This window comes from Nesoenas mayeri (assembly GCF_963082525.1).
Source record: "Nesoenas mayeri genome assembly, chromosome: 13".
NCBI lineage: Eukaryota > Metazoa > Chordata > Aves > Columbiformes > Columbidae > Nesoenas > Nesoenas mayeri.
In genome coordinates, this window is record NC_137550.1 from 14,923,286 (window position 1) to 14,950,624 (window position 27,339).

Here is a 27,339-nt window from a genome sequence, read left to right on the forward strand (position 1 = left end):
CCCAGAGGTACCGTCCGCGGAACGCGGAGCCGTGCGGCCCCTCCCCGGGCGGGAGCGGCCTCCCCCCGCGCCCCCTCCCGCGGGCTGTGCCGGGCGCGGAGCCCCCTCCCTCCCCGCCCGCCCGTTCCCTCTCCGGACTCGGCTGGCTCCGCACAGCCCCCCCGCGCGGGCAGGGCTGGCCGCACGGCACGCCGGGAGCCGCAGTCCTCGGGGCGGCGCGGCGGCCGGTCGGCCCGCGGCTGCCGGACTACAGCTCCCGTCAGCCCCCGCGGCGGCGGCTCGCTCTCGCCCTCACACTCCGGCTGCCGCTGCCAGTGTCTCCGCCGCCGCCGCCGAACCGCCGCTCGCAGCGCCCAGTGTCCGACCCGCCGCCTCGGGCAGGGGCCCGCCTCGGCCCGCTGCCCCCCGCCGCCCGCCCGGCTCGGGAAGCAGGTGCGTGCCCGCCCCCCTCCACCACGCCGCCCCGCGCCGGACGCTCGGCCCCCGCTGCCCGGGCACCCCGGGCCCGCGCGGCCCCGCACCCACCGCCGGAGGGGAGGCGGACGGGAGCGGGCGGTGCGACCCCCCCACCCGACCGGACGGGGGGTCTCCATGGAAACGGTCCCGGGACATCCCCCGGGGGTGACGGCGGTGCGGGTGGGGGGCAGCGTCCTGCAGCGGGACAGCGGCGGGGACGCAGGCGGGGACGGAGGGCACTGACAGCGTCGGGCCGGGGGCACCGGGCGGGCGGCGGTGGGCTCCGCTCCCTGCCCCGCGACGGCGCAGCGTGCCGCTGCCCTGCCTCGCGCGGCGGCACCGGCACCGGCGGCACCTGCCGCTCCCGGGGCGGCGCGGGGGTCCCGGGGCGCCGCGGCGGGGCGGGGCGGCCGCCGGAGCGCAGCGCTCCCGGGGCGGCGGCTGCCGGCGGCGGGACGGTGGCGCCGGGCGCTCGCGGAGTTTGGCGGCGTGGCCTTAGCCTGTCCCGGCTGCCGCCGTGCCCGGGGCCGGCCGCGCCGGCAGCAGCTCCGGGTGCCGGTCGGCCGGGCGCCGGGCGATGGCGGAAGAGCCCTCCCCGGGGGCAGCGCGGCAGCCGCCGTCACCTCCGTGTTCGGGGCTGCCCGGTGCGGCAGCGCGGGAGCCCGGCCACGGCCACCGGGGCTGCGGGACGAGCGGCGTTAGCGGCGCCGCGCTCCGTTGGGGAGCGGCCCCGGGGGCAACTGTTGAGTCGGGGCGGGCCGCCTGGGCTGCGAGAGCCGGCGCGGGACAGCGCCGCGGGGCTTGGCCCCCGGCGGGGCTGCGGAGCGCCGGGGCGAAGCCGCTGGAGCGGCCGCGGGGGCCGGTGTGTTCCGGTGGGGCCGGGGCCCTTGCCTGCCCTCGGGGCTCCCGGCCGCGGCTTGGGGCCGGGGGCCGAGGCTCGGGGAGCGGAACGTACCGCATGGAGGGGGCTGGGGCAGGGGAGCTCCCCCGGCGCTCCTAGCCCCAGGGCGGCAGGCTGGGCTCGGGCCGGGGCGGTGCCGCTCTTGCGCCGCGCTCCCCCGAGCCCAGCGCGGGTGCGCTGGGGACGGCCGGGCCCCCAGCCTGTGCCCGAAGTGATGGTCGGGCAGCGGCAGGAGCGGGCAGGAGGAGGAGGCACTTCCTGCCGCTCTCGCTGGAGAGGAAACCAAAACTCCTTGGCTGGAGTGCTGGTACTCTGGAGATTCATTGCTGGCTTCTCGGTGAGTGGCATCAGTACCTTCATCCCAGCACGAGTGAAGCCAGCTCAGAAAAGCACTGGGAAAAGGTCTTCCAGGCTAAAAAAGAGGAAGCAAGTTTCTCCTTCCACAGCATACACTCTCCAGCACCCTCATCCTTGCTGGCTGCTGCTAGAGTTAGAGGTTTTCAGTGTGAGGGAAGGGCTGGAGCATCCTGCACCCTTTGCAGCTTGTCTGCACCTTTTTTTTTTGCCATCTCTGCATCAGCCTTCCCTTTCCCCACCCTGTCTTTTTCATCGCTGTCACCAGCCTTTGGGTTTAGCTAGTCCCGATGCCAGCACAGTGCTGGAGGCTTCGCGGTACCCGTCGAGGGCACTGGCTCTGTCACTTTGTTACCTGGATCTGGAGATGTTTCTGGGAGGGTTTTGGAGACCAGACTCCATCATGGTTTGGCCTTCAGAAGGCAACTGCCCCTGGCATCCCTGGGCTCTGGCGTGCCAGCTTGTCTCCTGAGGACGGGAGGCTGTGCTTGAGTTGCGGTATTTTGAATGATGTGCACCTTCTCAGATACAAAATTTCTTAGTGCTGTCCACCCTTAGTGGTTCTCTTTTTCAGTTCTTAACAATATGTGGCAGTGGGGACAGCCTGGTTGTCCAGAGTGAGTGAGGGCTTAGTGACACCAACCGTCCAGCAGCTGGGACTTAGTAGTTAAGGACTACTGAATGTGCAGCGAACTTTTTTTTTTTTTAAACAGGGATGATTTTCTCGTTCTTTTTTTTTTTTTCTAAATTTCCAGTTCATCGTGCTCAGTATCTATAATTACCTGCAGTGTTACTGTGTCTTTAAATGAGCTTAAGCAAATGTGTGTAGGCAAAGCCTGGCTCAGCTCCGCAGCAGTCGGAGCTGCTGTGCAGCCAGTGTGAAACCCAAACAGCGCTCGGTGCTGCTGCACGGGCCACGGGCCGGACCCTGCGCCTGGCAATGACTCCCGCGAGCGGCAGCAGCGCCGGCCTGGCCTGGCCGTGCTGGATTTTGTTACACACTAGTTGTTCTTAGTTCTTACACAGCTCCCGACCTCTGCGTGAGCAGTAACATAACGTAAGATAAACTGTTTCATTTTTTTTCAGTTTAAATTTTTCCCTCGCTGTGTTTCGTGCCCGTTGTGAGTCCTGTGAGAGGACAGTCATGATTTTTTAAATTATTTTTTTTTTGCAAACAGCGTGCTTACGAAGGGGTTTTCTGAAGCAATGCTCAGAGCTGAATCCCTGCTAAGGCACCTCAGGCAACTCTCAGGATCGGCACTTACTCTGGACCTCTATACCTCAAATGGATGCCCAACAATCACATATAGGAAACAAATATAATTTCTTGCTTGTGTTACTAATGGCAACAAAGATTGCCAAAGTGAACAAACGATCCCGGGTGAAGGACACCATCCTTGTCAATGCAGGACATTTCTTTCCTGGCCCATCTGAGCCCCACCAAAGAGCTGGAAGGGCATGTGCCACCTTATTTCGCTGCTTTAACTCCCGTCAAAGCAGCCGACTTGCAGGCGATGCGCTCTAAGCCGCAAGTCCTGCTTGAGTTTCCAGCAGCCTATGTAGTTTTATATTTTGTAGCCATCCGGGGAAAAACAGGCCTGTCTTTGAGATTTCACTGCTCTCTGGGAACGAATGTTACAAAGGTGTCTGCTGCGGGTGTGTTTCCAGGGTCAAAGTGCGTCCCTGCCGGCCTTTGGCAGTGCCCCCTGCCCACAGGAGCTGCGCAGCACCTTGCAAAGGCAAGCTGCCCTGTCCTCCCCATCTCCCGCTGCAGATGGATGTCTTGGGCTTTCTCTTTGTTGATCTCCTGAGGCTGGGAAGTCTCCCTTTCCTTCCTCTGTGCCACTGGCCCACTTAACACTGCGACCAGGAGCTCCAGTGGGCAGCATTTTACCATGTGCACCAAGGCCCTGGAGTCCAGCTGAACACATTGCTCTGTCTGCTGAGCTGAACCAAGTTCCTACCAACACAATCCATGGTGGGATATCTGGAGCTGGCCCTTGGCCTCACGAAGTTCGTGCCGTGGCTGCTGCCCTTGCAGCAGGGAAAGGCAAAGCTGCTGTTCTCCCCCAGGGAGCTTGTGCCATCATCTGAACCCTGGCAACGGTGCACGTTGCCGCTCGTCGGGCCTTTGCTCGATGCCATTGCGAGGCGCTCTCTGACCTGTGCTGGCGATGATACGCCAGCCTGGAGCCCAGGCAGAGGAAAGATTGCGCTGGGAGATTTTAGGAGACTGGCTGCTGGTGTTTCAGTACCTGCCATCTCTTGCCTGCCCAGGCAGGGTGCAGCTGAGGGTGGTGACCTGTTGTGTCGCTCACGTGCTGGGATAGGGGACAGGAATGGTCAGCGTCTTGCAATCCAAGTCATTTTAGTGCTTGGAAATTTACAGAGCCTGAAATCTTCTCAGGGGGACAGGGCAGCAGGGTCCTAAAGCGGAATGCATTTGCACTGGAAGTGGCTGGCACAGGTCGTCCCTGTGAGGAACAAGGGAAAGCCCCTTCCTGTACCTTTGAGTCCGGGTTCCCCCCAGCTGCTGTGAAGGTAGATGGCTGTAGATCATGGCTCTGGTTGACCCGATCAAAGCAGCGTCAAAGTGGGTTAGACCAAGTGGCAACATGGACGTGACATCTCTTAGGGCAAACACCGACAGTACCAAACCCTTCAGTGAAAAACAAACTCTTTGCTACCTGTGGCTGGAAGTTCAGTGGCAGCTCAGAGAAGTTGCCTTTTATGTTTGTCAATGCAAGTGCTCAAGAAACCGAGCATTGAGTCAGTTCACGGAACTGATCCAGCAGAGGAATCACTGTTATTTGGAAGGGGATATAGCTTGCAAACCTACTTTGCTCCTGTACCCTTCTGCCTCAACGCTGGGGTGGGAGGTGTGAGTGTGTGGGCCAGCATTGCAACGGAAAACTTAATTAGGGAGCCTCACCTCAGGCAACTCAAATTAGGATCCCTGAGAGCAAGCAGGATTTTAACAGTGGTCAGCATGGAGATTCCGTGGGCTTAATTCTCTTCAGGTTTGTGGGAGCTGATAGGTGAGCGCAGCGGCAGCCTGTCCTGTCATCCTCAGCTCGGCCTGTGTTGAAACTGGTTGTCTTGGCACTGCTGGGATTTTAGTGCAAGGAGGATTTGTGTAGAGATAATTGTTAGAAAATATCCATTCCCAAAGAACTTAATCTCAGGAAACGTGTTTCCATAGGCTGTACAGTGGTATTTCAGAAGAGAGAGTAATTTTTGCTTTAATCCAAGGGATCTTCCAAGTGTGGCCAAGTCATTGCTAACCTGAGCAAAAGCATCCTTTTACTAAAAGGAAAACATCCTTTTTGTTGTTTCTGGAGCCTGGAGGAGACTGGTTTTCAGAGCAGCATCCTATTCTTTTGCAAAATGACGAGAGGTTTTGTCCTAGTGACCAAGAAATCCCTTGCTTTTAATTCACCATGTTAGTTTCATTGAAAATCTCTCTGAGGACATGTTGTTGGAGGCGAACGCATTCAACACCTTTCTTGTTTTCAATTCTTAATGGACATTTTGTTTTGAGAGTTGAAGGAGCTTTAATATCACATGATGAGCTTCTCCATGCAAAATGCTGTATCGATGTTCTTATTTTGTTCTAAACTAGTTTTCTTTGGAGTTAATTAGAATTGCCTGGGCACCTGTTTAGCTAATTCAAAATAAGACTGTGGTTTCGTATACACTTCCTTTGGCAGACGTAGAGGATTAAGCAAATTCTGTGCCAGGCTGTGCCTTCTCACCCTCTTGGTGAGGCTGATCTAGAAGCCAGTATGGGGTAAAACCGAGCCAGCCAGGACAAAAATAAATAAATAAACCCTGGGTTTTAAACAGAGATCAATTCCTCCCTGGTCAAGTTTGCCGGGACACCACACAGTTTCCGTGACATGATTGAAGGGGTGAGGGGAGAGAAAGGTTTCAATAGTTTCTTCAACAGCTGCTTCTACTCGAAGACAGGCATGTGAAACCATGGCCTAGTTGTGTTCTCCAAAGGGTTCCTACTAGTTTAATTACATCCATTTAAAGCTGCTTCAAGCTGCACCAGCGTAGACGAGAGGCTTGTGTCCACTAGACTAAAAGTGTGTTTTGACCCAGGGAGGCTGCAGTTGCTCTTTCTGCATCAAGGGGCTGCTCATCCCTGCAATTCTCAATACACTTTCTGATCTGCCTTCTTAAGGATGTTGTTCTTTTGCTGTTCACTCTGGTGTGTGCTTGAGACCGCCTCTGTTGTTTTCTCCCTGTTTTATTTCTTCTCTTAGTTGAAATGTTCATTCTTTTTCTCTTCTGTTCTTCGTTCCCTGTGAAATGCCTGTCTTTGGCGCATGTCGCACATCGTCCGTAGAGGACGGAGGCCAAGAATTCACGAAACAGTGTCTATCTCTGTTGCTATGTCCTCCCGGCTCTCTCCTCATGGCCGTCGTGCCTCCTCTGTTGACCAGCTCTTACTTGAGTACTCTTTCTCCCAGCTCGTCATGCCACCCTGTTATCACTTTTCCCTTGCCAGACCTGCTCTCGGGTCATGCCTGGTCTGTGCTTGTTTCAGGCTTCAGCTCGTCTCCCGACTCCTGTTCCACGTTGTGCAGCCGTGCGCCTTCTCATCCCCGTTGCACAGAAGGTCCCTTTTGACTTCTCCCGAAACATCATCCTGCCACTGTGCTCAGGGGCAGAACCTTTCTCCTCCCCTTCTTTCAGTTTAGCCTAAGATGGTGAAATCCCCGCAGATTGTTTGTTCCCCTATTTCCTTTATGTTGCGTTTCTCTCCAAGCATTGAAAGACTCCTCCCCTTCCTGCTCCAAGCCACCTCTCATCTCTTTGGGTATGACCCTGTTCTCTGTTTTAGCATCTGCCCATCTCCCCTGTCTTTATATAGTACTTTGTGCATCTTACAGTGTGTGTCTTCTAGCAGGTTTCCCCCTTTTCTCCTGACCTCTGATTTCCATAGTCTGTAGTACGTGCAGATGGGGCTGTTGCTTCTTTTTTGCAAACAAGCTACCTTGCCCCAATTTCTCCCGCGTGCCTTGCGCTTCTCTTGTGTCTGGAGGATCCTATCCGGACTGAGATCAGGATATGCAGCAGCAGCTGTGTTCAGAGGAGTGATTCGATTCCATGGCTTGATCTCTTGAGCTGCTGGCTGGTAGATCCCTGCACAGCTCATTTCAGCATAAATGGGTGGTGCAAGCTGCTTCTCGTCCCATTCAGAGCTTGTGTTGCCAGGAGTTTTTCAGGGAGAAGAAAACCAACAGAGATTTGGGATCACAGATCGCTTTCAGCTTTTTCCCACTGTGATCCACTGTACCAAGAGCATTGCCGTGGCTCTGTGCCTGCTTTACCTTTGGGTATTGAGTATTTCTCTGAACCAAGAACCTCTTTGACTGCATCTCTGCCTTTTGCAGTTAGTCCTACTTGTTTTGACTGAGTCCACTTGTTAGCACAGTGGATCCTCTCTTCCTTCGTTGCTTCTTCCCTGATACAACTCAAGCAGCAAAGCTGCCTTAATGCTTGAACATCCAGCGCTGCACGATTGGCTGCAACATTCTCCCTCAAAAGCTCCACCCAGCCGACAGTGTGACTTGTATGCTCACGAATCTCTGGATTTCCTCGTGTTTTCCACCCGTACCTGCACTGAATACCAGCGCCTTCCTGACAGCGGAATGGGATAATTGCTTGACAGCACGTCTGACAGCACTGTTGGCAAACCTCTGCAGCTCCCCCAACTCCCTCCTTGTTCGAGGCTTTCCCCTTTTGACCTGCCATGTGGTGGTTTATCAGAGTCCTCCGAAGCCTTGGGGATGTCAGCTTTTTAACAGGCCATCATCTTGGGTAAAGCTCAGTCTTGTGGCTCCCTGCCCAGTGCTGATGGTCCCTCTGGAGGGAGAGGGAGAGGAAAAGGGGAGGAATCTTTTGGGGGATGCGTGTGTGTGTGAAGACGTCTGGGTGAAATTCTCAGGGTAGCCAGAGGCTTTTTGGCAATAAAGTTATTTAATATGAGGATGAGTGGACTGTGGTTTCTGTCCCAAGGTGCTGCTTTTTTCTTCCAGCCCTCTTCCGGACAGACGTGTCGTATCTCGGGTGTTGTACCCCATCTGCCTGGCAGCGAAGATGTGGATGGCTCTCTCTGAAGCATGGCTGAATGCGACAGTTACCAATCCTCTGTTTTTCTTTTGTAGGCAGAGTGGCCCCCCGAGCCCCAGTAAGTTCCAGTCAGTGACGAGCAGCTGTCATGATCTCTACAGCACCTCTCTATAGTGGGGTGCACAACTGGACCAGCACAGAGCGGATTCGTATGTGTGGCCTCAACGAGGACAGGTGAGGTGTGTGGGTGGTGTGGTAGGGGAAGGAGGAGGAGAGCGGAGAAACTGAATAAGGGATCTGGAGAGGCTATGGAAAGGAGCTGGTGCTGGCTCAGCATGTTCTTAATAGGGTGTAAAATGGACTGGAGGTTCAAAAGAGCCATGGGGAGGGGATGGATGTGTGGTCAAATGGTGACATTCTGTGATGGTCCCCATGTTCTGTGCTCCAGCAAGGAGGACCCACAAGCAGAGCGTGCTGGAGGTCTCTGCAGAGGAGCTGTGTAGCTGTGTTGCCTCCACAGTGTTGGTGGATGATGAGGCCATAATTGTCTGCATGTTCTCTTGGCTTCACCACACCTGTGCTCTTAACTGCCGGGGGAAGGAAAGAGCTTGACCCACTGTGAGCCAAGCTGCTAAGAAGAGCTTTCGGTGACCCAGGAGGGTTAGTGCAGACCAAATGATTAGATGGGAGAGTTGTGACATGCCACCAAATAGGAGATTAGGGAGGATTATAGTGGCTGGGAGGCAGAATCGATCAAGATGAGTTCCCGGCCTGCCCTGTGGCTTTGCATGGCCTTTTTATTCCCACAGCTCTGGGGTCTTGTTCTCAAAACTGATCAGTCTGTGGCTTCCTTGAGGCTACTACATCTGTTTAGCACGTTTACCGTAGCCAGAAAAGTTTTAAGGGCTCAAAGGTGGCACAAGCCTCTCGTTCTTTGCTGTGAGGGCTGAGGCTTTTGGTTGTGAGTTCTCTGAGGGCCACTCAGAAGAGCAGGGACAGGGACGAGTTCAGACGCTCACTTGGGGCAGGAACGCAGGCAGAGATCATCTTCAGCCCTCAGCAGCTGCTTGGCCCGACATGTGTCACTCTGATAAGCGCTGGGGATGGCGTTGCCCTCTGCCTCTCTTAAACCACTTGGAGCTGCAGACATGGAAGCTGAGGGCATCTGAGCGAGGCAGGCACACCGGGCAGGCTGTGCCGAGCTCTCTGCCTTGGCTGCTGGCCCCGTTTTGAGGCCAGGCAGGAGGCGGCCGGTGCGGGGTGGCCGCGCTGTCCCCGTCCCCTGCGGCCGGGTGGCGTGGGCTCCTCCACGCTCCGTCCGCACGCCGCGGGCCGCGCTGTCCTGCCGAGGAGCCGCGGCCGGGCCCGGGCCGGAGGCAAACAGGCCGTGCCGCCGCAGCCGGGGCTGCCCCCAGGGCCGTCCCGGCAGCTGAGAGGGCCTGGGCCCGGCGGCGCCGCGGCGAGTCCGGGCCCGCCGCCCCTGCAGGTAGCGGAGGGTGGGAGGAGGCGGGAGCGCGCCCGGGGCCGGGCTGGGGCCGGGGCAGGGCCGCCCCGCTGTCCAGCTCCGGCCGCTCGCCAGCGGAGCCGCCGCTGCCAGCTGCTCCCGGGCGCCTCCTGGCGGCCTTCCGGCCCCGTTCCGCTCCGCCCGCCGCTCGGCTCCGCGGGGACCGCGCTGCGGCTGCGGCGGCTGCCTCCGGGACCCCGCTCACACCGCCCCGGGGACCCCGCTCACACCGCCTCCGGGACCCCGCTCACACCGCCTCCGGGACCCCGCTCACACCGCCTGCGGGACCCCGCTCACACCGCCTCCGGGACCCCGCTCACACCGCCTCCGGGACCCCGCTCACACCGCCTGCGGGACCCCGCTCACACCGCCTGCGGGACCCCGCTCACACCGCCTCGGGGACCCCGCTCACACCGCCTCCGGGACCCCGCTCACACCGCCTGCGGGACCCCGCTCACACCGCCTCGGGGACCCCGCTCACACCGCTGCCGGGACCCCGCTCACACCCCGCTCACCGCGCACTCCCCAAGACCCTCTCAGCCCTGCGGGGCCGGGCCCTGCCGGAGTCGGAGACCGAGGAGCCACACACCGAGCCCTGTGGGCTGCACTGAGGCGGCCTGGCTGCACCGCAGCCTGTGCTCCCCGCACTAGCGACAGCTGCTCGGCCTCCTGTGGCCGGGCTGACTCGGGCGGCCGGGCAGGAGACGGCCCTGCCGAGCCGCTGCTGAGGGGGTGAGAGGACCAGAGCCCTGTGAGGGAACCGGGCCACTGCTGGGGCTCGGGGGGTCAGCAGGGCGGTTGTGAGCAGCCCTGCTGCTGGGGCTATGGGAGCTCACTTTGTTGTGGAAACCGGGCAGGTAAGGGAGCAACTCCAGAGGAAACCCTGTCGTCAGCAGAAACTAAACTTGAGCTCTTTTGTCCTGGCACTGTCAGCTTGACTAAATGACCCTTAAAGACCAGAGAATGGCCATCGGTGAATATTGCTGGGGCAGGAGTGTCCTGGGGCAGGGCACTGAGCACATGAGCTCTGTCTCCTGTCCAGTCTTCTTGCAGATCATAAGGACACTGTCTCCTCAGAGTGCCCCATTTCCATGCAGTCACAGTCCTTATCCTGAATTCAGGCTTTCCACTCAGAAACTGTCTTCCAAAGAGAAAGGGTCAAATGTGCAGGCCAGCAGGACACCCGAGTGGCTGCAGACAGCGCTGCTCCCATCACAGGGCTGGACTGGGAAGTCCTGGGGCACGGCATGAGCATGGCTGGGAGACAGAGAAACGGCCATGAGGAGGTGGCTGTGGAAGAAGAGACAAGCAGGATGGGGCTTGGGAGAGGATGGGACTGGAAACGTGGTGGAGCAGAATGGGAAGTGGAGAGGACCGGAGTGGGTGTGTGGAGCTGGGCTGGGACACACTGCAGTCAGAGAGGGCTGGGCTGACCTGTGGTGAGACTGCAAGGGTCAAAATAGTTGTGGGTAAGGAAGATGCACAGAGCTGCTGGGCCATGGAGAAGGTCTTCTTGGGTCCGTAGGAGCTGTTGGGTAAACATTTATGTGTGAGAAGGTGCTATCCAGTGGGCAGAGCTCTGGGAGGGGGAAGACTGCAGTGAACAGCAGCGCTCCTCATCCCCTCAGTCTACAGTGACAGGTACTCACTGTGTAACGTGTGGTAAGGAGGAGCTGGCTACCTGGAACAGACATGGTTCTTCAGGCTGCCAGCTGCTCTGGTCTTCCACATGGGGACAGGGAGGGGTAGGGTGCTGGGAGGGTATCTTGGGGTTTTGTAATGCTCTGTCTTGTTCCTTGGCTAGGAGAGCCCCCCTTTCTGATGAGGAGTCTAAAACGAGCAGCTCCCAGCACTTGGCGTCTCAAGAGTTTTGCGTCAGCAGCAGCCTTTCCAAGGTGAGTTCCTTGTGTGCATGTCTGGGTCCGAGAAGGCCTTTCCCTGATGGAACAGGCCGAGGAAGAACATCTACCGTAACGGGTCCTGTGGGCTCCTTGTTGAGTGGGGTGCACCTAGGTGCAGTAAAGGCAAAGCGATACTCTAGTTGGGCAAGAGCTGTTTGCCACTTCTGCCTCTGTGTCCTGGGGGAGACTGGAGAAGCTGCCTGCTCCTCCCATGTAGGAGCCACTTGCACGGTGCTCAGGAACACCTTCTTCCTTGTTGCAGGTGGAGCTCACAGCAGTCAGTGGTGGTGGCAGCAGTGCCCAGGGGCTGGATGCTGATGGCAAGGTGGAGGAAAAGCTTGGGCCCAAACTGGAAGAGCAGCCACTTGATCCCAACCCAAACACAGAGTGTGTGGGAAAGACTGTGAAAGATGATGTCCTGGGCCCTCTGACAGGTCAGGGGGATGGCAGAGGACAGGAGCCTGCAATCCCCAAAGCTGCTGAGCAAGAGGGCAGTGCTGCTGATGCTGCCAGGACACCTGCAGATCCTCACAGTGACAAGCAGGCTGATGCTCCTCCAACCTGCTCCGTGGCTCCAGAGAGTGAGCCTGCTGGGAAGGAGAAAACTACCCCAAGCACTGGAGCACAAGGACCAGGCGTGCTGGCAGAAGGGACATTGTCTGTGGTTGTCTCCAGCTGCAACACCTCTGCCTCCACTCCCGCTGCTTTTACTTTGAACAGAGTGTGTTTTCCCACATCTCAGGCCCCTGCTATGCAAAAGATGCCCCTGTCTTTTCAGCCTGGGGCAGTTCTGAGCCCGAGCCAGTCGTTGGTGTACATCCCACCACCCAGCTGCGGGCAGGCGCTCAGCGTGGCTACACTTCCAGCCGCCTTGGGGGTCTCCTCCACACTCACCCTCCCCGTTCTGCCTTCCTACCTACACGAGCGTTGCCTGCCAGGCATTATCGCTTCCCCAGAGTTGCGCTCCTACCCTTACACCTTCTCTGTCACCAGACCCTTGGCTTCAGACGCCAAAGTGGTGTCTGTGGAGGTGAGTCAGCTCAGCTCCCCTTCGCCCTCCAGTGGAAGCGCTGCCCAGGCCGCTGCGGAGGGCGCTCCCGCATCCACTGCCGGCCCTTCCCTCTCCACCAGCCAGGCTCCGCTGGCAGCATCATGTGGGAGTGCTGCTCCCTCTTCTGGCACCGCTGCGCCTGCCAGAGCCCCGACGGCTCCCGAGCCGCACGCACTGGAGGCGGCCGCTTCTCTCTCTCCTCTCAAGTCCCCTCCACAGCTAGAGCGTGAGATGGTCTCCTCTCCAGAGTGCAGCGAGATGCCTCTCGATCTCTCCTCTAAGTCCAATCGTCAGAAACTGCCTCCACCCAGTCAACGCAAAACACCTCCCATGCCCATCCTCACACCTGTGCACACCAGCAGCAAAGCACTTCTCACCACGGTCCTGTCCAAGTCCCAGCGCACGGCCCAGACCGCAGGCAGCAGCGTCACCTCATGTCTCGGCATCAACCCCCCCTTAGTCATCTTCCCCGAGTTCCTGCGCAATGGCGAGCAGGGCTCCTGGGTGAAGAACACCACGCTCATCAGCACCATCCCAGGCACCTATGTCGGTGTTGCCAACCCAGTGCCTGCCTCGCTGCTGCTCAGCAAGGACCACGGTGTGAGCTTCAGCAGAGACCCGCGCCACCTTCCCAAGCAGGAGCCTATTTCCATCATCGATCAGGGAGAGCCTCACAGCACTGGGGTTCCCTGTGGGAAGAAAACCAACCAGGTCAGCACAGAAGGACAGCAGGATCCTGCCAGGAGACTTCTTCATGGCAGAGTTGCTCCAGGAGTTTCTTTGTGTCAGTCCAAGGACATCTCCATCTGGAATCCCAGTCAGGGAAGTGTGTACACGCGGTGTGCCGTGAATAGAAAACCTTCCAATCCTCAGCTTCTGCCTCTCGGCTGGTCTCCTTATCATCAAACCCCTCTGCTTTCAATTGGCATCTCCGCAACAGGTCAGCTGCCCCCAAAACAGAGTGGCTCCTGCAAGCCAGTTGGTGCAGGTGAGCTCCCAACATTCCCGAGTGTGCAGCCCACCAAGTCCAGCACAGCCACCCAGAGCCTGCCCGAGGGGCTGCCCAGGCTCCCGCCTCAGGAACAGGAACCTGCAGCCAAGAGCAAGAGCTGCCGAGCTTTGCCCAAGCCCTACGAGGAGCCAGCCAGTCCAGCCCTGTTGGATGCAGGTCCATCTCTTCAGACCAGTGCTTTGAATGTGAAAGGGGGGAAGGGGAAGCTGGACAACCCTCAGAAGAGTCAAGAGTGTGATCAACCAGAGGCTGACTCCAGTAAGGAGAGCAATGTACAGACTGAGTCTTCACAGGTGGTTGGTAGCCTCAAACAGTCGGATGCAAAGCCTAAAACCCAAGTGTTAGCAGCATATTTGTCACACGATCTGTCCACAGCTGGACAGCAGAGCCTGCGAGTGATTTCAGATGTGCCCAGTGTGCCCACGGAGAGTCAACGCAAGGAACTGGGCTGTGAAGGCTCCCAGGAGCTGCCAGCTGCAGAGCCTCTCCAGTCCGTGCGTCAGGTGGACCTGTGCAGGGTCAAGAAGGAGCGAGCAGAGTGTGAGATGTCATTCACTTCTGTGACTTGCCTGCAAGCTGGGACTGCTCCCCAGGCTTTTGCTGAGGTCAAGCTCAAAGGAGCAGGGCAAATCAAGCAAGAGGGCAGCGTGCGCTGCAAGTCCAAGCGGCAGCATGATGGGGACACAAGGCAGGCCCACAAGAGACTCAAGTGCCAGTCCCAGGACAGCGAGGAGTCCCCAGGCAAATCGGGGAGGCGGAGCGTACATGGCCGGAAGGTGGGTGGGACAGGCTGGAACTGCTGGGTGATGGCAAAGGTCAGCAGGTGAGGTTGGGGGTGAGGAGGGAGCTCTGATGGCGGGGGGCGCAGCTGAGCACACTGGGCTTTCAACCCATGCTCTTTGGCATTACCTGGCAGTGGATTAACGTACTCGTGTCTGCAGGTTATCTAGAGCAAAAATGGATCTGGGGTGTTGAAAATGCTGGAGGGCACCAGCATGATGAGTAGAGGACAGCGTTTTGTCCCTTCTCCTTCGCTACTCCAGCTCAGTCAGTCAGCAGCTCAAGCTTTGGTCTGTGTCCTGCGTTCACAGTGTCGAAAACACCATGACAACCCACGTGAACTCAGCAAGCGAGAAGGCCAAGCTAGCCTGGGACCAGTGAAGGATCACAACAGCCTCAGGGTAAAGCGTAAGCGCAGGAGGCCAGCGAAGATGGAGTTCCCATCTCCAGCGCACCGTGGGGACAGCCACGAGGAAGGTACTCTTGTGAATGGCAATATGTTCTTGCAGGGTCAGGCTGCAACAGTTCCTGTCACGCTGATGCCCCTGGGCCCAAACCACTGCTCTCCTGAAGCTGAACAGCCTCTGGAGCTGGTGGCTTCCTGTAGCAGATTGGGATCCAAACCAGAGCTGCGTCGTGGTGCTGGACTGCCTTTCCCAGGCCAGCAGACGTGCGTGCACAGATCTGTGGCATGTTTTCTCAAGGCTCGGTTTTCCCCACAGGTTACCCTGAGAAGAAGCCCAAGAACAACTTTCGGGATTTCATTCCGGTGGTGCTGAGCAGCCGGACACGAAGTCAGTCGGGTGAGTCAGTGCCAGGGGACCCAGGTGGGAGTCCTGCGTGGACAGTGAACATTTCCTTTTTTACATGGCCTTGTCCCTCTCTCCTGTCCTGCCTTGCAGGGTTTTTCTTGTGGATAGTCTTGGCTTTTTGGTCAGCTAGAAATCCCACTTTCTTGCAGGAAGTATTGCTGGCTCTTCTGCCGGTGTCACGGGAGAGTGTGATGTGACTGGTCAGGAGATTTTACCGGTGCTGGAGGAAGATCAGGAAGAAGAGGAGGAGGAAGAGACATCCTTGAAACATGGCAAACTGCGAAAATCCCACCGAATGTCACGCTATCACAGTCGTAGGTCCAGGGACAGGTCTCTGTCCGAGAGGAGCAGCGGTTACACAAGGAGGAGCCGGGAGCTGCACTGGAGAGCGGAATCACCCAGGCAGCTATGGGAGCCCAACGAGGAGGAGGAAGATGACAGTCACATCAAAAGGAAGAAGAGGAGACGACAGAAAAGTCAGAAATACCAGACAGGAGAATATTTGACTGAGCGCGAGGAGGAGCGAGTGGGCTACCCTCACAGGAGGCGAAAATCCAAAGCAGGTACAATCTGGGAAGGGGTTTCTGATACCAGACTGGGGACCAACATGGGGATTTTTTGTTTTGTTGCCTTTTTTTTTTTTGCATGAGCTTGAAAACAAATGCGGTGTTCTGTGTGGTTTTGGTTGCCTTTTTCCACTTCCACTCCATTCTTCCTGAGATGTGGAGACCAGAAAAAGTACAACAGAACTTGAGATGTGCTTGCTTTGATTTTATTTGTGGTTCTGTCATAGTATCTTGGCCAAGCCGATTTTTCTGTGTAAGACCCATGGCTCCTGCTTTTTAGTAATAGCAAGACATAAATGGAAGTTATGTGTGGTGCTTGATGTGGAGAATGTAGAGTCTCAGCGTAACGTGGAAGCTGAAGATGCTGCTCCTGGAGATCTACAAAACCTGCCTTGGTTCTGGAGGCAGCGGAGTCCCAAATGGACCTAAAGTTTTGTTCCTGTAGTTTATCCGTGTGATCCCTTGAACTAACCCACTGGGGCATCTCTGAACTCTTTACCTAGAAATGAAGCAAAGTCTTTGTGCCCAAACAAGATGCCCAAAGCTGTGGAGAGAGCCAGGCTTGAAAGACTCGGACTCTGTAAAGCTGTATAGAGATGCCTCTGTGCTTTGGTCTGCACAGGGCTATTCCTATGTAACCTGTTCTATTGTAGTACTGATCATCTGTGCAGAGGGAGGTGTGTGGCATCACAGAAGCCTGGGCAGTTATTTGTTCACAGGGCTTTATTTTCTCGTTCCATACTTTGTTTTCCCATTGCTGTTGTGCCATTGCTATGGGATGTTGCCGTTATATTTCAGGGAAGCACAGCGCCTCGCCTCGCACGACGCACAGGGCTCCACAATGAGCAACTCTGTAGCTCTGTATAGAGCAAGGAAGGTTGGATTTCCCTTGGGGCATCCTGGTACTTCCTACCTGCAGGAATATTAATTGAAAATTTCATGTGCTACTTAAGGAGATGATGTGAGAGGGCAAAGCTGGGTCTGGTTTTATAAGGCAGCAAAACAGTGACTGTGCACAGAGAGCTTAAAAGGCATTTTCTGTCTCTCTAAGGGGTGTCCCATGTGAGTCCTGCCCAGCCACACAGGTAGGGAAGCACACCACGTGGCAGCACACAATTATCGAACTACTGGGAAGCTTGTCGAGCTGGACTGTTTTGTACTGGGTTCCTTGTCAGACCTAAGGAAAAGCCTTGGTCAGCTGTGTGCAAGCCCCAGCGCTCAGTAGGCTTGGTCTTTTCAGGATGGCTGTCTGTAGTTGGGCCTCTTGTGTCCATGTTGGGTTCATCCCGATGGGGAGAGTCTGTGTATTCACTCTGCTTCTACATGCAGTGCCTCTGCCGTGGTCTGGATTTCTGGATGTGCAGCCATCAAAGATGGGCAGTTTGTTTAGCTGGTGGCAGAGATCTGCGTTGCCGGCCTCTGGTGCGGTACCTACAGAAGCTCCTCATTCTCATTTCTCCTTTAGATTTTAGGTACCGGAAGCAGAAGGAGTCCGTGCAGTGTAAAGGCACAGAGCTGCGGCTGAGGAGCAGGCTTTCCCCATCCCCCCGAAAGTCCCAGGGACGCCCTGACTTTCGGAATGGCTTCTTCCTGGAGCACTCAGACAGCTCTCCTGTCCAAGAAGAGCTGGAGAAACCATCAGGAAAACGCAAATGTAAAACCAAACACCTGGCAGGGATCTGTGACGAGGGGAAGGTATGGCTTGGGCCGATGAGTGGAACGTGCATGGGAAGAAGAGAGAGAACGGGCCTTCTGTTAGTAAGCCATGGCCACATGTGCCAAGGAGATGTATTCCTTTCTTTTCCAGGGGAAAGGCTGCTGGAACCAGCCCAAAATGTGCCCTCTGAAGAAGCCCGAGGACTTATGGACACTTTGTAAGTCCCGTCAGGTCAGCTCAGAGAGTTCCCCGGAATTGCCTGCGACCCAGAACATTCCTCCTGGAGCTCGGCGACTGATTGTGAACAAAAATGCGGGGGAGACCCTTCTGCAGCGAGCAGCTCGTCTGGGCTACAAGGTGAGTTTTGGTGCCTTTTGCTGCTTTTCCCCCTGCTCTGCCTTGTCTCGGTTTGTGTGTAACCAGGCCTGCAATGCTCTTGTTCCTGTAGGACGTAGTGCTGTATTGCCTGCAGAAAAAGAGCAGTGATGTGAACCATCGTGACAACGCTGGCTACACGGCTCTGCATGAGGCTTGTGCACGAGGCTGGATCGACATTCTCCACATTCTGCTTGAGCATGGTGCCAACGTGAACTGCAGTGCACAGGATGGCACAAGGCAAGCCAGCAAGAGGGGAACATCAGGGGAAGCCCTGAGAAGCGTGTGGGCAGGGCACAGGTTGTGTTTTTCGGGATGAGCAGTAGGTCATCACTAGATATATCCTAACCCAAAACAGAGCATTTGCTTTGTGACCTCTTCCAGTCTCTTATTTTTCTGCCAATGCTTCTGTCCTTGCAGGCCTGTCCATGATGCAGTAGCAAATGACAACCTGGAAACCATGTGGCTTCTGCTCTCCTATGGTGCTGATCCCACTCTGGCCACGTACTCTGGGCAGACCGCCGTGAAGCTTGCCACCAGCGAAGTGATGAAGCGCTTCCTCTGTGGTAGGTGCCAAGCCCGGGGTGGCAGTGCTTCCATCCTTCCTGGCTGGCAGCATACCGGACCAAATCTGGGTGCAAAGGGTTTAGAAGTTCTTGATTGGGAGGTGATGGAATAATGTTAGTTCTGTCCTGTCACACGTGTCTGTTTTTACCGCCCGATCTTTAATTTACAGAGTTATAAAACATTTTCCAAACAAGATGCAAGTCACTTTTCAGTCTTTTAGGTACAAGAAAACAGCAATGTTGTGGTCACACAGCTAAAGACAGTGCTGTGCATGAGGGCTGGAGACACTGTTCCAGAGTTCCTCGTTCTACTGCATACCTAAGTGAACATATGTTTACTGACAAGTAATGATGCCTTCTACTCAAAAACAGCTCTACCCAAGTGCTGTCTGCCTGCCATTATTAGAAAGGACCATTTTGGATCCCTTTGGCTGAGAGTGACACATGCCTGCTTTCTGCGCTGTTTATGTAGAAGCAAGATGATTGTTGTGACTTCTACACAACAGCAAGGAAGAGACAGCTACAGTAGCGGTGGTTCCCAGATGGATACAAGGCAGAAGATCGCCAGTGTTGAAAGAGATGTTGTTTTCCAGCTGTCTGTCTGTGCCTCTCCAGGCAGGTGTTTGGGGTGTAATTTTGAACTCAAGACAACCTTAAGACCCTTTCTTTCCAACCCACTTGGTGCTGTCAGTTGGTTTCCCCTTTCAGCTTCTATTTCATGTTCTCAGGCCTGGGATCATGTCCTCTCCTGAGTGAGGATGTCTTTCTTGCAAGTTATTGTTCAGCTTTTGCTGTAATGCCTAACTGCAAAGTGGGAAAAAGCAGCAGAGGTGAAGTGGCTCACCCAGGATTGATGGATATGCATGCCAGGATCATGCTTTGACCAGTAGATAAGCATTAAGCCTCTCAATTTTTTGTCTTTAGATTACCTTTCGGATCTCCAGGGTCGTGCTGATGGGGATCCTCGAACAGCGTGGGACTTCTACAGCAGCTCTGTACTAGGTGAGTTCGGTCTGTGCCATTTCATTCAGCAGCAGAGCAGAGAGAAGTAATGCTGGGTAGTGACACATCCTTCACTGAGGTCTGTCCACATCCCTTCTGACTCACATCTTGGAGATCTTGCTGTAATGTTACATGCTGGGAGCTGCTTCTGAAAAGGGACTTTTTGTTTGGGAAGCTGCATGTATGGGTCCCTCCAAGTAGGCTGAACACAGTGTGCGAGACGAGATTCCAAGTGCTGCTGGTGATTCCTTTGGTTATCAGTCCTGAAGCATGTTATTCTTGTAGCAATTCTTGCTGCTGTCTTGCTAACCAGTCATCAAGGTAAGACCGAGGAAGGCAGAGGACATAGTTATTACTTCAAGATGTAGAAATCTTGAACTTCAAAGTTCCTGGAACTGTCCATCCCTGTCCTCTGCTTTGGAGGCGTTCATCAGAGAGAGGTCCACTGGGCAATGCCAGGCATTTCCCAATGAAGGCACGACTTGGACCTTTTACTATCACTTCCTAGAAGCTGTGGTTATCAGCTTAGAAGTTTTCTTGAAATGATACAGGCACAAGTTCCACAAATTGTTCACTGTGTTGCTCCAGTTCCCCCAGGGTCCGTGAATGAAGATCTGCTGGATCTGGCCGTGGGCCTGTGGCAAACTGCGGAGTGCCTCCCAGCTACTTCTGAGGCAGTGGATCAACACTCTCAAGCCTTTCCTAAAGACTTGGGTTATTTATGCTGGCAAGCTAAAAGGCTGTTGATTTTAGTTGCTCACCTCTGTCATTTCCAACATCCTTCTAGAAATGAAAAAAATCAGAGGCATGTGGAAGGGTGGTCTTGGTGGAGGACTTACCCTTGGTAGAGGACTTATCCTTGGAGGATGCTGATGTCTCTTCATTTCAGAGCAGAAGAAATTCTGTACTCCTAAAAACGCTTTGTTTGTAGGCTTTTGCGCCTCAGGCATGCCAAGGAAACTCTTCAAACCACAGCCTTCTTCCTCTGGATTTCTGACTCTTGAAGCTATCACAATCCTTTAAGATGCCTCTTTGCCACGAGAAAAATAGCTATTCTTCGACTGTAATGTTTTTAACCTAAAGATATTACCCATTTTGATTTATCGCTGATTCCCACTTGGATTTCTCTTGTAAACAAGGAAGGAAAATTGTGTGTGGCTTTGTGGGTCGGAGACTTTGGCTCCCTTTGGTTGCCACAGCTGAGTTCTTGGTTACTGAGGGAGCTTATGTGCCTGAGTTCCAGTGTCTGCTTTTGTCCTGTTCATCAGTGTCTCTTGAAGATCCTGGCATGGCACTGTAGACTGCCAATTCTCATACCCTCTAGGAGATCCAATGCTACATGGAAATAATTTAGAAATGTGCCATCTTGTTTCTCATATACCCTAATGCTTGAAATGAAATGTGTATGTCTTGGAAAAAGAAGCCAACCGTGTTTGGTTCAAATTAACTCCTTGTTTCAGTTCTTCCATTTCCCTGTTTCTCAGCTGATCATGAAAAATCTTATCTTGCATCACATCTTCCTACATTTTTGTCCTCTGCCTCTGCAGACAAAAAGAAAGGGATTGGTTTTTTTTTCTGTAGTCAAACCATCACCAACTCTTTTGTGTTTCTTAGGAGGATGAGGTGTGTTGGAATTCAGTCAGGGACGGGAGTTCACTGCTCACAGGGCATTGCTTAGACACTTGACTAACACATAGAAAGTCTCCACAGGACCTTCCCCTGGACTTTAGTTGAGCTTTTCAGAGTATTTCTTCATTTGAGGGTGGAAAAATGCTACCCTCTCTGTTAAACACATCCTACCTCTTCCAGTGGGACTTCACACTAAATTCTGGCCACTGTGGATGTGTCTCTGCTGGGTCTCTGTCATTCACATGGTGCCATCTGCCAGGTCTTGTCTTCTTTCTCTCCTCTGCTACCTGAAGTCAGTCAACAAGCCTGACAAATCCAGCACTGATCTGCCTGTGCCCTTCTCTAGAAACTTCATTTCATCCTTGCTGCAGTGGGAAGATCCTTCCAGTGTTGATTGGGCTGATGCATGCATCTCAGGTGCTTCGGACTTTAACAGGTACCTCTGCACAGCATTTGGGAGAAGGTAGATTCCTCCTAGACATAAGAGCGATGATCCCTGGAGAAATTTCAGCTACACAAAATGTTGTGAAATGCCGTGGCTTTGGCGTTCGTCCTGGGGTATTTCTGTCTCTGGCTTGGAGAGAGGACACCAGAGATGCCAAGCTGCAGCACCACCACAGTGCTGTCAGAGGGTCGGACACACTGCTTCTCCTTCCACCCCTCTGCGTGGCGTGTTCCCAGTGCTGCCTTTGGGAGGCTGCATGACGAGCCACAGCAAGGAACTAACCGTCTGGGGAGTAGTCCTTCATCCTGCCAGGTCTGTTTTCAGCGGGCACAGAAAGGGACCTTTCTTTTCATCCACACCTAGATCAGCTTACGGCAGTTGTGAAAAGGCAGTCAGACGCATGCTGGCCCCTGTGCTTTTCCAGGCACTGCTGCAGGAGCTTGAGTCAGCAAGGAAGAGCAAGATGCCCAAACCTGAGACATGGGGCTGGTTTCTTTGCAGTGGTGTTTACTGAATGTTCTGAAATGGGCCCTTCTGGCTCAGTTACCTTCAGCAGTGACCTCCAGACCCCAAGAGCAGATACTGCCCAGGGCAGGGAAGTGCCTGCTTCTGCACCAGGGTAACTGAGCTGTTCCCAGCTGTCACAGGCAGCAAACCAGCTCAGGAGAAAACAGTTCTCCTCCTTCAAAGTTTCCCTTTCCATCAGATCCACCAGCTGAAGCACGCAACGTGACACCTCCCTCAGGGAGGAGGAGGAATCCCAAGCCCCTGCTTGATCTGTTTCTATTCTTTGAGGCAGGAATGTTGTTTAATGTTTTCCTTTAGGTCTGCAAATCTCTGGGGGCCAGAAGATAATGAGGGAAGCCAGGGTGTGGGATCTCTGAGGTCTGAGTATGGTAAAGTCATCAGCATCTTGCACTTCATGCTGCTGTAGTTCCAGATACAAAGTCCCACTCTGGGGTTTTGTTCCATACCTGGGACTAGCATTGTTGTGCCTGATTGTCTCCTGGTTACTCTCTGGTGGTACAGGATGTTCCTGTTCTTGTCGCAGCCTTCACCCAGCCTGATGGACAGGACTGAGTGAGAAGAGTTTTCGGGACAGACATTGGACCATATTGTTGCCACATTAAATGCATTGAATTGTTTTTTCATGGGTTGCTCAAGAAGTTTGAGTTTTTTCAGTGATGGCACTTGAGCTTTGCCTAGCAGTGATATCGGACTGACATGCTTTTCTTTTTCCTTGGCAGGACTAAGAAATGATTTTGTTTTTTTAATGAGACCCTGTTTAAGCCTATGTCTCCCATCATCTGCTGTTGTTTCTCTATTAAAATAACTTTTCTTGCTGGGTGCTGCGTTTATTCGTGAAGCAGTGTGGTGCCTGGATCTTTCTCATGCAGCACACTATAAGATTCTTTTGCAGCCTTTTCTCTTATGTGTGACGTTGAACTTTTGCATGGTTGGTTTATTTGCTCACCGGCACATTTGGTCTGACTTGTCTCTGTAGAATCTAAACTCTATTTTCTGGAAGTTTTTGGAGTTATGCTGCATTATCTCAGCAGGACAAAAACACTCTGAAAAACCAAAACTATTCATACCTCTCAGTAATAAAATGCAGGCAGCAAACTATTTTTCAACAGATGCTTTTCAGATTGGTGAATAGTAAATTTAACTGTCTTTAAATCGTTTATGGATCAAGTGGGCTATTCTCCTTCTTCAATAGAAGCAAATCCTGCTGGATCTCAGATACCTCCTAGAACAGCAGTTTTATGCCAGAAATCTCTGGGGTCAGTTTTCTGAAGTCGTGCTTCTTGTGGTTTGGTTGTATTAGTCTCTAGATCTGCTGCGCAGTTTGGTGGCGCAGCCTTGCAGTCCTTATTTAGACACAGTTGCTGGCACACACCTCTAGTAACCCGCTGACAGTCATCGGGAGCGCGATCTGAGTGGAGTGGCGGAGTGCAGTGCCTTCCTTTATAGGATCTGTGCAGGCAAAGCATCTCGGGCATCCACCTCCTTCCTCCTGGCGCGGGTTCTTCCAGGCTGGGCACAGCTGTGCTGGCAAAGGAGAGGCGGCTGAGGCCATTCAGGGAGAGCCTGGGGTCAGCCTGTTGTTGACCCAAGGAAAGGCTGTCAGGTGCAGTGGCTCATTTTGCAAGTAAGCAGTGCCTCGCCTCACGTGCCGCATCAGTGTAAACCTGGAGGTTGCTGCTATGACACAAGGTGTTCTTTGTACCTAAGCTGGTCACTGAGGGGAGTCTCGCTGTGCGGAGAAACCAGCGCTCACTTGGAGATGCGCTTGGAGACAAGACCCTGGAAGGAGGGAGAGCAGGAGGAGCCCCTGGGACTTGTATTTTACTGTTGCTGTGACACTGTGGGAAGGTGCATGTGAGGTTGCAGTGGTAGCTGTTCCCCAGGGAGTGATGAGCACTGGCTGGTGTGAAACTGTGAGCAATGCCAACATCTGTTTTGCTTGTTGCAGAGGGGAAAGATAGCATTGGATATGATCTTCTACTCAACCCTCCAGAAAGTTCAGACAAGGAGGAAGAGGAGCAAGAAGCAGACAACTTCATGTTTGAGTTCTCAGACAAGCCACTGCTTCCCAGCTATAACCTCCAAGTGTCAGTCTCTCGGGGGTGAGTATGTTTTCCTGGAGCAGAGAGCATTTGGGTGACATTAATGCTGGGATGGAGGGGGAGCTCACAGAACAGAGCCCTTGAGCTCCTGAGCATAGCAGCAGTGCACTAAAGCCTCAGGCTGCCCTCCAGGTGAGGGAGAACATGAGATGTTCATACAGGGAAAATTCATGCCTGCCTGAGAAACTTTGAGAGCCCAAGCTGACTGCATGCTAAGGAGGCAGATGCAGAGAGTTGTGCTTATGTCCTGTAGATCTGAGAGCATTCCTCCAAGGAAGGAGATACCTCTATCCCTGTTCTGCAGGTAGAGACACAGAGGAATGTGGCTGTTGCAGCTTCCCCAGGAGGAGCAAGTTGCTGCTGCTGAAGCAGTAACATGAGCCTTGTGGCACACTCCCCATCATACCCCATCTCATAATGAAGCACTGCATAGACTCCTTTTTAGAAAAATATGAGGGTAGAAACCACACTATGTAAGCTCTGAGTCAGAGGAGCAGGTGGAAGATTCAGAGTAAGATGGAATTTGTTTGACCAACTCTCAGAGGTGACCTCTGAGCTCACCTTGGCCAGTTGCAGTCAGCAAAGACTTGTCAGCAAGGGCAGGAATGAATGTCAAGCTGCGATGAACCGCTGGGTGCAACTGATCAGCTCTCCAGTGACTGTGAAGGAACCTGGGGGACACTCACTGAGATGGGCGCTCCCACGGCGTAGACATCCTTAGAAAAGTCCCAGCCTGGGATTCATGGACTGATGGCTGGCACAGCACAAAGCCTGTGAAGTCCTTCAGTCCCCCTTTCCTTGGTCTTCTCTGGACTTAAGGAAAACAGGAGAGAGACTGAGGGACTATACATGAGGGAACCAAGCAAGGAAAGATCCCTTTGGTTTAAGAAAGGACAGGTTTAAGAAAGGACTTTGTTTTAAAACAAAACCAAGCAGCAGCACAGGTAAAGCCAGAAAGATGGTTGGTTTTGTGTTGGCTGTCTGGTGCCCGTTGTTCTGTCCCACAGGTCAGCACAGCCCTGTCACCCTGTTCATGTTGGTCATTTCAGCTCCTCAAGGTGTACCTTAGGTGGTTATTGTCCTTCAAATCAGGATGAAGAGATGCCGAGTTAAAGGCAGAGCCTTGCAGGAGCACAGTCGGTGTCTGGAGACGTGCAGCACTCAGGGCCCCGCTGCTCACGTTCCTGCAGAGCTTGGGCTGTGTGAGGGCCGGGGTAGCCCTGCTAGGTCCCTTGGGACAGACCGTCTGTCCCCAGTGGGCAGGAGGGGTTGTCAGAGGTCTCCCTGTGCCATCCCCTGCATGGCCAGACTGTTCTGCTGTGTGAGGTGTCCCTGTGCCTGCCTGGCAGGAACCCTCCCTCTGACCCCCTTCTCTCCTCCCTCTGAAGTTGCTCCTAGCCCAGTTTTCCCCAGCCATGGTCAGCAGCAGCTCACACTGATGGCTCTGAGTTGACCCTTTCCCCTCCATCACAGGGAAGGCTCGATCAGGTTGCAGCACTGGAGCCGTCCTCCCTTCTCCACCTCCTGTCACACCCTGGCTATTGCGTTTGTTTGGGCGGCAGGAGGGAGAACAGCAACTTGGAAGCAGCAGCAACAGAAGTGCTAATTTGTGTTTAGTGAATTTCCATGCCTGACAATTTCTGCCCATCCAGAGGGACATGGACAGCACCCAGGAGAAAGGGCCAGTGGGAAATAGATCCCCTGCTGTGGCTTATCGCTGGGTGAGGATGCTGCCAGGACACCTCTGGAGGTGTAATTTTAACACTGATGTCCCTGTCTTGCTTTGAGTGCTTTAAGAAGATGCAACCTGAAAAGCAGTGATCAAACCCAGGCTCGTCTCTGAGCCTGGGTCCTGTGTGTGTGTCTGTCCACATGGAGAATAGTGCCTGGACCTCACCGGCAGCATTGTGTTGAGGGGAGGGCCAGCGTGCGGGCAGCTGGGAGCTGGTGAGGTGGGCAGGGTGCCTGCAGACCCCGCCACCCCTAACGTGCCGTACTCTTGCCGTCTTTGCAGGCCTTGCAACTGGTTCCTCTTCTCTGATGTGCTCAAGCGGCTGAAGCTGTCCTCCCGCATATTCCAGGCACGCTTCCCGCACCTGGAGATCGCCACACTGCCCAAGGCGGAGTTCCAGCGCCAGGTCTCTCTCAGCCAGGTGCTGTTGCAGGAGGAGGTGCAGGAGAGCGCTGAGCCAGGACAGGGCAGCGCAGAGACAGTGGAGCTGGTGTGCTACGAGCCCGAGCTGCTGCAGCTGCTGGGTTCAGCAGTGGAGTACCAGGCCTGGAGCAGCTGACGGGGCAGATTGCTCCCTGCGTCACGAGGCAATAATAAGGACCAATGGGAAGCAGCCGTCTCAGCGCCAGCAGCAGAGACCTGAGGCTTTGGCCAGCCAGCCCTCCTCTCCTCAGGGTCTCCTTCAGCTGAGGAGAGAGTACCCTCGCCTCCAAGGACTTCCCAGGGTCCCTTCACGACAAGCAGCAGCACAGTCATCAGCCCCATCCAGCTACAGCGGCAATGAAGCCCTCTCCACGGGGCTTCGTGAGCCGGAGCTTGCGGGGCAGCGGTGGCTCCGGCTCTGCCAAAGCGAGGGGTGGTGGGTGCCGCTGCCCCTCCCGACCTGACCCATGGAACTGCGCCTCTGTTTGCCCTCCCCCTCCCAGCGTCTTCCATAGTATTTATTTAATTAGTATTTAATTTGTAATGTTTCCTTTGTTTTGCTGAGTCTGTATCACTGTGATGGTGAGCTCCGGGCTAGGGAACGAGGACTTCCCCTGGTCACTCTCCACCGGTCCCCGCGGCCAGCACTCTCCTGGAACAGCCAGCCCCTGAGCTGCAGCCCCGGGGGACACAGCCCCCGAGCGCTGGGCTCTCGCACCTCTGTTGAGAGCCTGGGGACTGTCCCTTCCCTGAGCTTTGGAGCTGGCTTCTGCTGAAGGTGCTCACCCGCCGGCTGAGAGCCAGCCCTGCTGCTTCAGCCTCTCACCGGCCTTCTTCCTCCATCTCATTCCTGCTGCTGCTCCCACTCTCCGGTGCCGTCACACGGGTGGGTGCAGCCCGCGGCGCCCAGGCATACCCCATGCTTTCTGGCAGCTCATCCCCCCATCCCAGGGTCTCTTGCCACTGCAGCAGCCCCCTCCTTGCCTTGTGCAGAGTCCACTCGGCCTGGCCCTGCTTCCTGTGCCCTCCTGTGTCACCAGGAGCAGCTCTCTGGGAGAGAGCGGGCGCTGGGCAGTGCTGCTCCGCTCCCGGGAGATGGTCCAGTTTTCTTATCCAGGTGCTAACAGGACTGAGGACGGGACAATCTTGGGTTTTCTGGCTCTCCCCAGCAGGAGTGTTGGGTGGGATTTTTTGTTGGTTTGTTTTTATTTTGTGTTGTGTTTCTTCCCAGCCAGGGCAGGTGTTACCCCTTCCCCTTAGACTCCCAGCCGCCTGACCCCCTCCTGGGGGCCAGGCAGCACCTTGTTTAAGCCGAGGGTTTTTTGCCTTTGGGTGTGTATTCTGGTTGCTCTTTCTGATTTCTGTTTTATTATAAGCAGCAACAGGCTGTGGTGTCAAAAACACTGATGTACAGAAAAAACCTGCATCAGGCCCGCTGTCTCCTGCCTCTTCTTCCTTG

General features: G+C 54.8%; 1 protein-coding gene across 2 annotated transcripts; it reads left to right on the plus strand.

Moving 5' to 3' along the window:
• Window positions 1–331: 331 nt before the first annotated feature.
• On the plus strand, window positions 332–27,311 carry BCORL1 (BCL6 corepressor like 1). 2 transcript variants are annotated; one of them, XM_080352479.1, is made up of 14 exons: window positions 332–432; window positions 7,891–8,029; window positions 11,104–11,194; window positions 11,463–14,078; window positions 14,355–14,520; window positions 14,766–14,846; window positions 15,005–15,418; window positions 16,887–17,116; window positions 17,229–17,435; window positions 17,527–17,693; window positions 17,874–18,019; window positions 18,944–19,021; window positions 23,572–23,725; window positions 25,740–27,311. In XM_080352479.1, exons 2-14 carry the CDS (start codon window positions 7,944–7,946, stop codon window positions 26,014–26,016), a joined length of 4,713 nt encoding a protein of 1,570 aa, XP_080208605.1. In that variant the 5' UTR covers window positions 332–432; window positions 7,891–7,943; the 3' UTR covers window positions 26,017–27,311. The 2 variants fall into 2 exon arrangements, with proteins under 2 accessions (XP_080208605.1, XP_080208606.1); XM_080352480.1 differs by having other exon boundaries at window positions 11,463–14,039.
• Window positions 27,312–27,339: the final 28 nt, after the last annotated feature.